This window comes from Eleginops maclovinus, chromosome 12 (assembly GCF_036324505.1).
Source record: "Eleginops maclovinus isolate JMC-PN-2008 ecotype Puerto Natales chromosome 12, JC_Emac_rtc_rv5, whole genome shotgun sequence".
NCBI lineage: Eukaryota > Metazoa > Chordata > Actinopteri > Perciformes > Eleginopidae > Eleginops > Eleginops maclovinus.
This window is the reverse complement of record NC_086360.1, coordinates 23,721,587-23,737,281: the sequence shown is the minus strand read 5'-3', so window position 1 is coordinate 23,737,281 and position 15,695 is coordinate 23,721,587. Positions and strand designations below refer to the sequence as shown.

The following is a 15,695-nucleotide window of genomic DNA, read 5'->3' as shown; positions in this document are numbered from 1 at the left end:
AAATAAAGATATTAAGGTTAGTTAGTAGCCTAAAATGAATATAACATATTTTCTTTTCATATTGATTCCACTTATTTTTATGTTAATACACAAATTATATATTCATTCATAATTGTATCGACATTGGTTTAATCTATTGCTTTATTACAGGCTGCTTGTAGGCCCAGGTTGTGTTGGGTATTTTAGAAGCATAACGCCGTGCATAAAAGGCTCCATTAGTATCCTGACATGCGCAGAACGACTCAACTTGGAGGCACAGGTGTTGCCTTCATGAGCCATTGTAAATAGGATAACCTTTTCAAACGCAACTTTCCGAACTCCTGTCGACATGATGTTTGCGTATGAGGAGTATACAGTGCCAATATAAAGATTACTATGTGTATCTTATCAGAATACGTTAACATTAAGTAGTAAGGTAAAGATTTTCTAAAATACTGTATTTAAGTACAACTTTGAGATGCACTACTTGAGTGGCTACTGACATGTTCGAGTTGTTGTGATAACATTGAATGCAGCGTCAAAAGTAGTGCAACTGCGGACGTTGGCAAACTGTCAACAAACTGACACAAGTTATAACGAGTTGAAGCAGCCCTCAGCTATGTTGTGTTTTTCTACAGAAAATATGAGCTTTCTGTGAGTGCCGTAGGGAAGACAGATATGTATAATGTCGGTTTTAAAACAGAGGACACTCATGGAGACCTGCGGGATAATGTCAGCGCTGGACAGACCTGCGGCGGAGCTGACGGTCATGGATGTGTACGACATAGCGGCGGTGCTGGGACAGGAGTTTGAGAGGATCATCGACAGGTTCGGCTGCGAGTCTCTGGTCGGGGTGGTGCCCAAAGTGGTCCGGGTCCTGGAGCTGCTGGAGACCCTGGTGAGCAGCGGAGCGGCCGGGCAAGAGGCGGAGGAGCTGCGGGGGGAGCTGGACAGACTGAGGAGGGAGAGGAGCGACAGATCCGAGCAGGAGAGGAAGCAGCAGAAGGTCCGTTAGTATTTACCTGTTTGTTGACCTGTGTGTGTACCTGTGTGTGTACCTGTGTTACTGTCTACTTGTCTGTCGACCTGTGTGTTGACCTGTGTGTGTGTTTGTGTACCTTACATTACGGTAGAGGCCTGTAAAAACTGCCTTCAAAATAAAAGCGCTTACTCTTACTTGATAACAAATATACCTTATACATACCTACAAACATACCTAAAATATCAATATATACTGGAGCTTAAATTAAGAAATATGTACTAAATAATGAAATCAATAATAATTTACTACCACATTATAACGTGTGAGTGAATACTTTCTCAAATGTAAAACTTAAGGATAAATGTATGAAGACATCTGATTATGAAATTCCATTTCCACTGGGCGACTAATTTCTATTGGTGTTGATAACAGGCCATCACAGAAAGTCACTCCAAAAATATATGACAATCTGATGTATGATTTCCAAATTAAAAGACCATACATGAGCTAAACTTTAGCAGGCCACCCCAACTAACCACCCAGATAATATCAGGACATTCTGATGTACAGTTTCTTTTATTTATAGAATGTTCTCTTTAAATAATGCTAACTATTTCAATGGGAATTGAACATGCTTTTGTGTGTACACTTTCACTTTACCCTATTTTCTGTACTTCTTATTCCCAGGAGTTGGAGCAGGTGGAGGATGTGTGGCGAGGAGAGGTCCAGGACCTGCTCTCTCAGATCACCCAGCTGCAGGCGGAGAACAAGAGGCTGTTAGTCAGCCTCTCTCTCAAAGACTGCCCCGCCGTAGAGGAAGACCTGCAGAAACAGGACGGTGGGTCATCTTGGGCAACAACTCTCATCCTGGGTTCCACTGATTGGTTCTGGGAGGTGGATCCTTGCTTTCTGTTGGAATAATATTAACAATTGAATGTTTTATTTCCAAATTATATGAATATCCAGATTGGTTTACATGCCAATTATTAATCCAAAGTAAATACAGTTTATTTTATTTTAAATATCCTTTCAAAATAAAGACTCTTAAGTGTTTCATGGCAGAAAATGCTGTTTTCAACCTCTCAAATATGGAGATTTTCTTCCTTTTGCCTGTTTTGTATCAAATTAAACTCAGTTTTGGACTGACAAAACATTCAGAGAAATCTTTTTGGACTTTGAGTCGGTATGAAAGACATTTTTCTATACTTTATCAGCATTATATAGACAGAAAACAAGCGTCAGATTAATAAATAATTAATAAATAAATACTTGTTGATTGGAGCCCTAGTATCGGCAGACACCATGACAAATCAGAATCAGTAACAGGAGATAAAATGGTGATTAAACTAAATAGTGATGAAGACTCAGTTGATCTGAATCTATTTCAACTTCATAACTGTCTTTTTTTGTCTGCAGCTAGACATTAGACACATAGATCTTAGACATGATCCAATGCCAGTGAACTTGTGTGTTTGCGGTCTTGCTGTGCTCATTGAGCTGTACAGTACCTTGTGATGATACAAAATTAGTTTGGTCCTGGCTGAGAGGTTCAGTACTGATCTGATTTATGTACCATATGTGTGCTCACTGCAGATTTGTGTTCTGCTGATTAACCATCTGCCGTATGCTGCACATATTTAGTGCAGTCACATGGGGTTCTGCTGTACATGTTGCATGCTTGCGTATGAAAAGGAGGCTTTGAAGCGAGGCAGTCTGGAGCTTGTGAAGGAGACTATTTTTGTGTGAGACTTTGATGGTGGCTGCAGCTATACTTACCGTCAAGGCCACAGAGTACACACACACACACACACACACACACACACACACACACACACACACTGCTTATGAACACACTATGAATGGGTGATGCATGATATGATCACTCTGCTCACTCACACGTTATTAGAATGGAAATACAACCATGGAGTGACAGATGCTTTAATAATCTCCTGCTAGATTTGCCTCGTTTTGACACAGACATTTTGCATTGAATATCTTTTTGAATGGCTAATCGAATGGTAAAAGAAAAATGATATGAATCAACCTTACCGATTGCATTGATGTTGCATGTGTAAACTTATTTCATGATATCCACAGGAATGTCAGAGAAGGAGAGGCAAGTGCTGAATAAGCTGAAGTACTCTGTGGAGAAGCAGAGGGATGAACTCCGGGCTAAAGACTACGAGCTGACACTAAAAAACGAAGATGTGGAGGCGGTGAGGATTTCAAACACATACAGAATGTAAACCGGCAACCTTTTTTGACTTTAGTTTACAGTTTACCCTCTTACAACTACAGCTCCAGACACAGCAGCACCGGATCATAAGAACCAACCAGGACCTTCGTCACAGGATAGGCGTGATGGAGGCTCAGGGCAAGGCACTGATCCAGCAGAGGGCCGGGCTGGAGGCTGCAGCCCAGGCACGGCAACAGGAGCTGGGGGCTCTGCAGCTCGAGGTCACCAGGCTGAGAAAGGAGCTCCAGGGATGGGAACTGGAGAGAGAGATCCCTGATATTAGAGAAATCTCTCTGACAAGATCTGGGGTGTCACCACCTAAATCACCAACGATTGCGGTAAGAGACGCTTATTTTCCCTATTATTTCTACACCACATACAAAGCACAAATGCCATATCTTCCATGTCAACATAATACAGATCCCCTCAAAAATGAATTTGGGCCTTCCTTAGCCCATGCTTTCCTCTTTTACCAATTTTCACATAATCTAGGTCAGTAGTTTTTCCATAATCCTGTTTACAAACAGAAAGCACAGCCCCCTTGTTTAATTAGTTTTAACCATAGTTAATTTAGCTTAGCAGGTTTTCTTGTGCCTGACTGGATGTTTTGTGTTACCAATTTAGACTGTGACATCAAACTCCCTCAAACCAAATTCAGTGTGGGTGGAGTGTGGAGGGGACCCTGGCTTCCTGGCAAACTGCTTCGAGCGTGGAAAGAGTCCTTCGGTTCTCCTGAGGTCAGCGCAGAATGAAAATAATAAAGAAGAGGAGGACACCACAGCCCTGTCACTGGTAACACTTGTTGGTTATAGCAGAGACACACTGTAAGACTATTTACATTAAACACAAGGCAAGATCACTCTGGATACTGTGTGTCTTTTAGGCTTTACAAACATTTTGGAAAGATTTTCTATGCTATGAAACATTTGCAAGAACTGGTATTAAGTGTTATAATGTCTGCTTAGTGTACATCAGCGTTCTGTGTTTCTTATTATCTATGCAGTTCTTAGGAATATGTATCAGTGTTGTGAAGCCTCATGATTGAGAGAAATGCTGGATGTTTGTTCTGACTGCAGCAGGTGTCAGCTGGGTCAAAGCCAAAGGAGGAGTCGGACAGCCTGGAGTCAGACACACCTCGCTTCACCCTGCAGGAGCTGCGGGACGTCCTGCAGGAGAAGAATGAACTCAAGGCCCAAGTGTTCGTGCTGCAGGAAGAGCTGGCTTATTATAAAAAGTATGTTTCCTTAATTAAGATTATGCTAATCTCTACTAAGGCAAAGGTTAACAGTTACGTCTTCCACATCCTTCAGTGAGGAGTTTGAGGATGACGTTGGCTCCTTTGTATGTCCTCCATCCCCTCCACCCTGCTCCACTTCCACTGATCAGGTGGAATCAGGAATTAGACGCTTGTGAGTAATATGACTTTTGTACACTCTTCTTAATTCACCTAACTTGACCTGTGTTTGACAAGATGCACGTCACCAGCCTGTTTACTTAAAGGAAGACTCATTTTGTCAGTGTAATTTTCAAATACAACAAGTGGGCCTCTCCTCCACGGCTTGACAACACCAGAAGGGAGTGTTCCAAAGCCACAGTTGAGTTAAGGTTCTTGACAACCGATGAAATCCAACCCCAGATTCAATTTCATTTTGGAACAAGCTTTGTCCGCTTTTCTTTTTGCCTCACTAGGTTTTTTTTCCAGCATTGTCTTTGCCATTTCTGTGGCATTCTCTTGTATGTGTTCTCACCATTTGTAGCTTTAAAAAAATCATGTCAGACATCAATACTTAGTGTTACTGTGATTCATTTGAGGGTCACAAACAGCGTCTAATAGCTTTTGTGTTTTCTCTGTTATTCTAAATTTCCCTCCTGCCAGGATCTTCACTGCCATAATGCCGATGGTGGCAGCCGGTTTGATTGCAGACGACCCAACATCGTTGCCAATCAGAAGACTCTACTTTGTATGACCTCAGTTGAAATGTAATGGTTCTCATAGTTTTTCTCACACCGCGCAAATGCCGGTGTTTCTCTCAACAAAGTTTGTCAGTAGACATAGAACTGCATGAATGAACGAGGTCGACAAAACATTTTGTAGCATTTTAGCTGACTTTGTAAGAGCTTTATATAAACCTTTGTAATTATTATGGAAGATAACTGGCAAAACCTGGACATTATTAAGTTAATTTTGGCCTCTCAGGTTTAAAACGTCATTAACTGTCAATGTGTCACTATATATATAATCCTACTCTACTAATTTTGTGTAATTTTGCACATGATGCTGTAATGTCAACACGTTTTTATTACAATGCTTTATCCAAATAGTGAAAAATGGTCAATGCATTCATCAAAGAATGAACTGAGTTTTCACAGAAACTTTAAACTGAGAAGGAAACCTTGTGTTATTTATGTTAAAGGGATGTTAAGATGTATCTGATTATATAACAAATTGTTGTTGAAGTATGATCATCATGTGCCTTCCACCAAGAGAATGTTTTAGATGATGTACTTAGTCCCCTAATTGATGAGAAAAGCTCCTGTATACTTGCAGCACTGGGCCACCTCACTCTGTGTTCCTTTTCCAACAATAAGTACGATCAAATATTCGCTAACAACCAATGTGAGCTGGACCTGTGAAATCATCATTGTTCAGAATAAAGTAATAGTTCTATTTTTAATCTTTTGAATGTTGTTATTCACATACTATCAAATGTTATTCAGCACCATTTCAAGCTGTGTACAATGTCTCAGACTACTGGTTTACATAAATGACTGCAGTGAATATACAAAGAATAAAGACCGAAGATATATTCCAAAATTACCTTTGGTTGATTTGTGGGTGAGTACTATCTGATGGATGAACATAATCTAGGGTTACCCATTCATTTCCTATGGAGGTTATTTTTGACAGGGTTGACTAAGTCACTCATAATTCAATAAAAGTGGTGATCAGCAATGGTATATGTTCAAATGCCTACTGTGGAAGAAATCACAAGTCAAACTATATATTTATGATTGATGAAAGTAGTAAATCAGTCAGATTTGACCTGAACATGACCGAAGGGTTAAGTAAAAGTCTCTTAAATTGCACTTGAGTGTTTAAGTTCATGTACTTTTCACCATAATACATTCTATATATAGTCAAATGTACAACACAATATATACATAGATACAATACAAATGTAAGTGGGTAATTGAGAGAAAGAAGAAGGCGTCAACTACATTTTGAAATCACGTGCTTTCTCACCTGATACAGAGAGACGTCAAAAACAAAGAGTTGTCTTCTCAATCTGCCTTCATTACCCACATTTCCGTAACGTGGTAAATACGACCCGCGTTTGACGGATCGACAGTGTTGTTGAGGGAGTCCTCTTGAGTTTATATACGATCTTTGTTCTCACCTGTCGCTAGGATACTTTGCCCTCCTCTGCCGCCACGCCATTGGTGGATGAGTGATGGGGGAAGTGCTGCTGTAAGTTAGTTACCTTCTGCCAGTAAAACTGTACAACGGAGACCAACAGAAAGAAGAAAACGCTATTTTTGGAGCATTGTTGTAAACAGTGGAGGAACAAGTAACTTTATTCTGACATTTTTACATCATGGAGTTTGGTGAAGAGTCGTCGCCTGCCCTGGCTTTCGATAAGGACGCGTTTGAGCTGACGGTGGAGGATGTGTATGATATTTCATATGTAATCGGTCGAGATTTGTTAAAAATCAGCACCAAAGGCGAGGAAGTGTCGGACTTACAGTTCAGGATAGTCCGCGTGTTGGAAATGTTCGAAACTTTAGTGAATAAGTACAACTTGTCTCTGGAGGAGCTGAAAATGGAGCGGGACAACCTGAAGAGTGAACTGGACCGGATCATGCAGGAGAGATCTTCTGGGCAGGGAACAGTGAGTCATTTAAATAGTAATGTATTTACTTTAAGTTTATTCCACTCATGGCAATTATTATAAAACATGTACACTGTAGGCAGTTTTTGTAGCCCATGATGGAAAGGAGAAAGGAGAAGAAAGTCTTATTTTACCTTCAATAATAAATAAAAATACAAGAGAAAATCGATGGCCTGAAAATCAAAGCTGCCTTAAATCAAAACCAAAATCACACTCAAAAGTCAACAAAACAATCTAGCATCAGCGAAACAGGTTACCTGACATCTTAATACAGTCTACATACATTTTCTTAATCCTAAAAATGTTCATACAGAGCTTTAAATCATTAAGTAAAGAATTCCACAGTTTAACACCAACTACAGAGGTGCACATCTGCATTAAAGTTGTCATCATTTAGATATACTAATCATTTACTAATCAAATCCAAGTCAAATACCTTTTTGCACACATGCAGCATAACAACACTATAACAGTGCAAGGGTCACAACGAGCTGAAAGGTGTGATAAGTAAAAGAAAATACAATAGAATAAATAAATAATGATCCCTCTAAATAAATACAACATTCTAATAAAGGCAGGCACATGACCTATAAAATAAAATATATAAAATAAATAATAATAATAAATAAATAAGAAAAATAAAGATTAAAAGACCAATTTAAAAGGTAATAATGCTAATATAACTATACAAACCTATAACATGAATAACTAATAAGAACTATAAAGATTAAAAGACCAATTAAAAGTGGGGTGTCGCTAATAAAAAGCTTATCTAAAAAGATGTGTCTTCACAGTGTTTCTTTCCTCAGTGTTAACTTGTTAAAAGATGCTTTTCTCCTCTCTGCCATTACAGCAAACAGCAGGTCCGAACCAGCTGGTGGTGGACCTCACAGACCCAAACAGACCACGCTTCACCATGCAGGAGCTGAAGGAGGTTCTGCAGGAGAGGAACCAGCTCAAAGCTCAGCTCATGGTGGCTCAGGAGGAGCTGCAGCTCTACAAGAGGTCAGCGGCTTTTCAGTCAAAAAAAAAAAGTCAAAAAATATGCATCCCAGTTTTAATTAAATGTGTTTAAAGGTCTTGTTTGTAAGAGCAAGATAAATGTCTATAGTTAACATGAAATAAAACAGAGAAGAAGCAGATAATATCATATTTGAGAGGCTAAACTCCACATCAGAGGTGAATTTTACTCCAGCTGTAAGTAAAGTCTTATTTAAGGGGTACATATTTCACATTATTTATCCTAATCTGCAAAAGAACTAAAGATATTTATTCTTTTGAACGACAGGTCCAAACCGAAGCCAACTCTAAAGCACTCCTTTTTAAATTCATGTAAACTCTTGTGCATTGAAACTGCATTATGGTGTAAATATAATGGAATTGTTTTAATGCAAGTTTGTGTTATTCTTCCAAAGTGTATGTTCTAATGTCTAAGACACACTTCTATCATAATGTGATAGACACGCAAGTTACTTTTAATCTTGATACATGCAGCACCACTAACCACAGCCTCAGAAATGACTAAACAGCTATACCTCCTCTCTGACACAGTGACAAAATCAATGAACATTATAAAAGACAGGATTAATGGCAGAGCTGATGTGAGGTAAATAAAGTTGTGGTTACTCGGTGGAAACTCCTAGATGAAATCTGGTTTGAATTGCTTGTTCTTGTTTTAAGCTGATCACGTCCATGAGAATGTGCTGTAGAGATCGTCTGCGGTCCCTCTGTCAGATAAAAGTATTATTATTACTCACCTTACGATAGTGACGCACTGACATTTTCAAAATAGGCCCCAATACACAGTTTAATCCCACCCATATCTTCATTACTTAATCACAACTACTGACATAAAAGATTTGTAAAAACATCCCACTTTTATTCTGTTTCTCGCTTGTCATCCTGAAGTAAACCCCAACAATATCAGCAGCGCTTTTAGGCACTCATCACCAGTAGAAAGGACCTGTTTACCGCTAATCTAATCGTACTTGATATCTTTTTGCTCACAATGTTGGTTCTTGTTTTGAGGGGTAAAATAAAAAGTCAATCTGTTGCTTTTATCTTCAAAATAAAAGTGTGGATTTTGGATGTACAACACCTTTTGTGTAAAACAGTTATCAGTGACCATAAAGCTCTACTTTCTGCTGCAGTGGGATTCTGCCCCAGGCTGAACCTGCCATGGTGGAAGTGGATCTGGAATCACCAGCGCATACAGAGCCCAGTAGAGCCACGATAAATGATGCAAAAGAGGAGAAGACAACAATAGGCAAACTGTGAGTACACCAAACAAGGTCCATTAATGGTTGTCGCGTCTAAAGCTGCCTCTAGTAGACATTTGAAAGAAGTACCACCAAGTAACACTTATTTTAAGCAGTTTACTACAGATGGCAAGGTTTCTAGAGACATTTCATCAGCAACCACATGATGTTGAAGTAAGAGAGATCGTTCTCAGAGCCCGTCTCCTGGCTCCTAATGATTTACTTGTGACCAAATGAATTCATGCTGATGTGGAGGAAGTCTGTCTGAGCGCTGAAAGACATAGGTTGGAAAATAGCAGAATGTCTGCCAAACTACTGCAGCCGTCAGTAATTACAGTCTGCCATGACTCAGCTCTGGGAAGCTTTATTATTTATGTTGGTGTGTCGCCTCCACCGTGCAACGTTCTTAAGTAACTCTCTCCCTTTCTGTTTACAGGTTTTCATTCAGGCGAAAATAAGGAAAACCTTCCACAAGAGCTGACCATGTAGAAGACAAACGGGATTTGTCTGCACAGTTTTCTCCTTAGTTGACCACTTTTATATTGATTATTTTTTACTATTGTCTAACAAGCACTGTATTTTGTACTGGTAATTTGTACCTAAGATGGTTTACAGTAAATTAGATAGTAGAGAATATATATTGTGTGGAAAGTTTTCCTGATATGAAATGAAACTGGAAAGTGTTATCCAACTCATGTTGGAAATCATGTTAAATGAATTAACTCAAAACAAAGTTATTTATAGGATTGAGAATGTAATTTTTTAATAGATCTAAATGAAGTCTTCAAGGGGGCCTCATGGTGTTCTTGTAATATAACATAATATTTTTTGTCACCTGTCAAATAAAGGAAAGCGGGCCTCCTCCGTCAATCATAAGGATAGTTCAATTTTTTCCGATACTTTGTTTTTTCTTTGGTATTAAATAATTAGTGTTTTTCACATTGAAACAGATCTAAAGTCCAAAGAGACAAATCATCGAACGATGTAAACTAAAAAGTCATATTCCAGAATTATGACTTTCCTGATATTTTTCCTTCGTTGGATAAAGAGCACAGTGCAGAGCAAAGATCAACGCAACTCAATTTTATTAGATTAAGTCTTCAACACGCAGTTACTATAATTGTCATTGTAAAGTAAAACCAAATTGTTAATTTAGTAACGACAGTCGTACCTGCAGCGCTGGCAAACAACAGAAACCTGTTAAAAACAACAGTCAGCGTGTGCCGTCACAACATATCCACCCACTTCTTTGTCCTCACTGACTGAATATCGGGTAGTCTGATAGCCTATAGGTTACATAAACAGTCGATCGTGTACACCACCTACCCATTACTCCCACTTTTCCATGTGGTCAAGTACCCGATTAGGGTCAAAATGCTTAAAATAAATAGAGAATGTCTTTTAAAGAGCACAGTATTTCATGTGCCTTAGATCTTCTGCAGCATCAACAGCACCACAGCTGGAATGAAAACTCAACAGGGTTTTATTCCTTCAGTTAAAGCACAGGTAATAATTTACAAAAGTGAAACCGAATTGTCAATTATGTTAATTTCTAAAAGCGAACCCCAAGGACAAGTTAAAACACTACTTATCCAGGAGAAAGAGACTTGCATCAGTTTCTACAAATACATAAAAAAAATAAATGCATGGTAAAACAGCGTGTTGATCATCAGCCCTCATTTAAAACAAAAACATTTTTTACATCTATAAAAGCATTTTGAGGACTTCTGATCTAAAGCATCTGTTAGATAAAGCTGAACAGAACGACAGAGCGTACCAAGTCATCTGAAATATGAACACGTGTGGTCGAGGATTCAGTGTTTGAGCCAAGGGTGAGCCAAGACTGAGGCTTTACTCCGATCCCCGTAGTCGTACAGCAGCTCCTCCTCTGCCTTGATGTCTCTGGACGCCACCAGGATCAGATGAGGGGTTCCATCGATAGCATGAAGCCTCGTCTGGCAGTTTCCATTTTTACTGTGGTTGATCAGTCTTCCCAGACGGCTGGTTTCCTCTGTAGCGTCCACACTGCGGAGCGTAAACAAATACAGATCAGGCTATTGCTAAAACACAGGACAGGTATCCAAACTAGAAATGTTCCTGTGTGGAGCTTACTGCAATCTCAACACCTAGGAATAGTCTTTTCTTTATAGGGGATTGCTATTAAAATAACTGTTACGTGCCGGGCAGGCTGTACTTTTGTTTCTTGCCTCCTGCTCTTTTCTCTACTCCCCGTCATTCGCTACAGCTAATCAGCAGCTGATCAGTACCTGCCTGGGCATCTCTGACTGATGGGCTCCTCTCACCTTCAGCTGACCAATCAGCACCCAGAACCAGCCATAAAGGAGACAACCAGGAAGCCTTCTGGTCTCACTGCTGGGCCTGCTGCTGACTGAAGAGCCTCAATTTGACTGCGTGTTAAAGCATTGTGACAATTGTGTATCCTGTGCTATATGTTGTGACTGTGTGTGTGTGTGTGGTGGGAGGTGGAGGAGTTAGGTAAGTTTGGGGTACCCTTTACATCTCATCACGTAGATAACATATGTTAGACACACTAGGTTAGCGGATTGTTGCCACCCCTGTATTTTGCTTTGTCCAACTATTAGTAGTTCAGGAAGTGAGGGTTTTTGTTTGAGTTTGTTTCAGAAGATATATGTAGGGATAGGCCTGGTTGTGGTTATATTTATTTGGCACAATCTCCCTTGTCTCCTCCTCCTCCTCCTCACTTGAACATTTGTTGTTCATTCTTTAGTTAATGGAAATAAACATTGTCTGTCTACTTTTAATCTGACTTGCTCATTAATTGGTTGTCGTGTGTTACTGTCTCCAGGTCCCCTAGACTTTAGTGGGGACGTAACAATAACTAATATACTGAGACAACCAAACACGTATGGAAAGTATTTGGGGAGAAACTCTTCTCTAATGATACAGTAGCCACTTGTCCATTGACTACAAAGAGTGCATTCTAATAAAGTCATGATGTAAAGAATACATCTACCAACCAAAGAGTGCATTCCCAAACATTTGTCTTTATTTTAAGATTATTGTTGGGGTCAAATTTGTATAATTTCATAGACGCAGAGAACATGGGCCGAGTATAGTTATGTAAAGCAACTTAAATTATTTAAAATAAACAAAGATAATAAATCAAATGAAAAGAGCGTAAACCCACAGCTCAGTTACACTTGAAAGTGTTGGGACTCACCAGTAGGTTTTGGTATGATACTGGAAGTAGTACATGTAACAGCCCTTCTGGGGATCCAGAGCATACGTGGCCTCTCTTCCTTTAGCCTCAGCTAGTTCCAGCAGGTCTCCATGGTACTCCACGATAAACTCTGCCTTTTTGAAGCCCGTGGAAGCAAATATCCCTCTCCCTTTTCCCTCTATGTGTTTGATCTGTGAACATTCACAAGCAACAAACCGTAAAACTCTTAATCACATTGCGGTTAAGGATTTGTCAAAACTACAAAGTACTATTTAATGACTGGTTAGAATACAAAGAATATGTTTAGGAGGAAATTAAATATATCACAAATAACTGATGAATGGAAAATACTGCAAATGCACAGGTTCTATTCAATTCTGGGGTTACTACAAATATTTGTTGTGACACTTACAGACTTCACCATCGGTAAATACAACGGGAGCATTGTAGGTCAAGGGCGGTCTTCAAAAATATATATAAAACATTTAAAATTTTACCTGCAATCCTTCTTCAATGTCATTCTTTATCAGGTAGTCAATGTGTTTGTGTTCTTCACTCTGTGGACAATTTGAGGAATGGAGTCAAAGTAAAAGTTTCTGCTAGGGAAACCGACAGTGATGCATAATTCTTAGAGAAACTTTTACAATGATCAGCTAAAAATATTAATATTTTAACTGCAGGTGCAAAATGTAAATGTATTATCTTGTCGGAAAAAGTACTTCTAGTAACTAACAATAAATATACACAATCTACAGCACTTTTCATACACACCTTTAGCTCGGTCTTTGTTTTTCTGTTACTCCGTCTGATCGGATAATAGTCTGTGACCTTCCTGTTCTGGGGAGCTTTATTTTCAGTCCTGTAAAGACAGACATTGAATGAATAACATTTTGACAGATTTCTGTGCAAGCCATTATTCCTTGTTTTAATGATGCCCATAATGTTGTCTTTCTGCACTCACTTTTTTGTTGCTAGTTTGCGTCCGGTTTTACTCCGGGGTTTGGCTGCTAAAACCTTGATCTCTGCTGCAGATCTGCCATTTGTGTGTTCTGCGGACCCTTTCTTCTCGAGTTGGTCAGTAGCTTGCTCTTTGATCCCTTGACTCTTACAACCTACTTCAGGCGTCTGTTCTTTGGACTCACAACTCTCCGATTTTATTTCATTAGGCACGTCTAAAACGAGGAGAAAAAAATTAAATGACATTGAAAGCTGCCCTAAACATTTGGCCTTAATCAAGAGTGAAATTGCTTCAAAATAAGTCATAAGACAGGGGGTCAGTGAACACTGCTACCATTCACATGCACAGCAGGGACCTCTGTTGCACACATCAAGGTAACACAGGGGTTAACATTGAGTTAAATGGGAGATTGCATGTAAAATAAATGACCAAACATATTCATATTAGTTGCTCACCTTTTTTTAACTTGGGCACGTCAGGGTGAGTGGCCACACAATCATTTCCCTCCTGGATCAGCATGCTTGAACTGTCGCTCAGAGGGGATCTAGGTTTGCTTGGACTCCGTACACTCTGCACAACAGTCTGTACTGCACCTTTGATATTCTGCAGGAACAAATTGTTGTTTACCTTTACAAAAAAATGACAAACCCTGCATCATTCAAGTGTGCGGTGATATGCATGTTCATCTAAATCCGACTACATGCAATAAAGGACCTTTCAAATGTTATGATGCGGTGTTTATAACTCTTTATATCTGAACCCAAAGCATGTTGATGTATAACTACAGAATGTTAGTTCACATGTAAGCAGCACTGCAGGGTGTTAAATTAACTACTGTAAAAAATATCAGCTGTGAGCTTGATTATTAATAACGAAGCAGGTACTGTTCCTGTTTTTACTTCTAACTCTCACACATATGTAATACTGTAGATAAGTAAATGTACAGGATATGAGATAAAGACTTCACCGCTCTGCCTGCCAACTCCACCGTATGAGTGTTAAGCAAATCAATGGTAACAGCTTTGTACTGTTAGTGTATTTGCTACTAACGAAGCAAATGAAAAACAGCTGTGAAGATCTGCAATATTACAATGTGAACTGATACAAGTTAAAGTCCTGGATTTCCAAATCTCAAAACGTAAAACGGACTAAAGTATGGAAATAAAAAAAGCACTTAATATGCAGTGGCCAATTTTAAAATCATATAGCTTATATGAAGGGATCATTATTGATGCCTCTGTATGTACATCACTTTAATGTTGCAGCTTGTAGAAGGTGGAGATTGTATACACAACAATTCTACAATAAAAACTAACAACATCTTTAATATAAATGTAGTGGGAGGAACAAACGTGCAATATTTGCCTCTGAGGTGTAGTGGAAAAGAAGAAGAAAGCAGCAGAAAATTGAGAAAAGGTTATTCTTAAGTACAGTGATAGCTAGGCACCCTAAACCAATAGTAATAGAGTATAACGGTACAGTTTCCATGTGACCGTTTGATTGGATACAAGGGGCGGCGAACAGTTTGGTGTAGATTTCGCCGGATATGCTAAAGTCTGTCTCCAACAACTACAAGGTGAGGCAGGACCCTCTGTGACAGAAACTTTCTGGTGATGGGTTAGCACAACATGTGAGAAAAGCCACTCTTATTTTGATTGGTGAACACAAAACATACCTTATTAGTTGCTGGTTTGTTTTCCTTTGTCTCCTCCCGAGTAGGGACTTTATTTTCAACAGTGTTCTCGGTCTTTTTGTCGGTCCGCAGCAGACCTTTCTTCCCTTTATAAACAAGGAAACAAACAAACGTTAACACAGCTGTCTGTTGTATCGTATATTTTACAAAACCCGACCATTGATAAACACCAGCTGCGTGTATTTACAAAGTTGGTCCTAATTTACGCTTCGTAGCATTGGCTACAAATAAACAACTGAAGCTTGTGTGACATGCAACAATTAGTGGGGGGGGGAAAAAACACATTAAAACTAGTTTACCTTTTGCCATGTCCGTGTCAGAATAAAAGTAAAAATAAACGAGGAGGTCTATTTAATTTTGCCCTCTGTGTCCACGAGCTCCTCACTGCTTTGCTCAATGCTTCTGCAAGACAAATATTATACCACTACTGAGCGAAGTGGAGCGTGAGAGCGTGGTGGATTTAAAAAATTATACTGACTCTCTCATTGGCCAATTTG

The 15,695-nt window shown here is 39.3% G+C and overlaps 3 protein-coding genes across 3 annotated transcripts; 2 read left to right on the top strand and 1 right to left on the bottom strand.

Moving 5' to 3' along the window:
* Nucleotides 1-400: 400 nt before the first annotated feature.
* On the top strand, nt 401-5,872 carry LOC134873480 (RILP-like protein 1). The gene is made up of 8 exons (XM_063897118.1): nt 401-985; nt 1,649-1,799; nt 3,059-3,177; nt 3,260-3,535; nt 3,822-3,989; nt 4,274-4,431; nt 4,508-4,606; nt 5,074-5,872. Exons 1-8 carry the CDS (start codon nt 665-667, stop codon nt 5,162-5,164), a joined length of 1,383 nt encoding a protein of 460 aa, XP_063753188.1. The 5' UTR covers nt 401-664; the 3' UTR covers nt 5,165-5,872.
* Nucleotides 5,873-6,649: 777 nt separating this feature from the next.
* rilpl2 (Rab interacting lysosomal protein-like 2) lies at nt 6,650-10,221 on the top strand. Its single transcript, XM_063898008.1, has 4 exons — nt 6,650-7,087; nt 7,941-8,092; nt 9,238-9,360; nt 9,782-10,221. Exons 1-4 carry the CDS (start codon nt 6,794-6,796, stop codon nt 9,801-9,803), a joined length of 591 nt encoding a protein of 196 aa, XP_063754078.1. The 5' UTR covers nt 6,650-6,793; the 3' UTR covers nt 9,804-10,221.
* Nucleotides 10,222-10,413: 192 nt separating this feature from the next.
* Nucleotides 10,414-15,647, bottom strand: kmt5ab (lysine methyltransferase 5Ab). The gene is made up of 8 exons (XM_063898007.1): nt 15,498-15,647; nt 15,181-15,284; nt 13,961-14,108; nt 13,509-13,719; nt 13,319-13,406; nt 13,045-13,104; nt 12,548-12,738; nt 10,414-11,370 (listed from the first exon to the last, which is right to left on the bottom strand). Exons 1-8 carry the CDS (start codon nt 15,505-15,507, stop codon nt 11,160-11,162), a joined length of 1,023 nt encoding a protein of 340 aa, XP_063754077.1. The 5' UTR covers nt 15,508-15,647; the 3' UTR covers nt 10,414-11,159.
* Between the last annotated feature and the right edge of the window lie 48 nt (nt 15,648-15,695).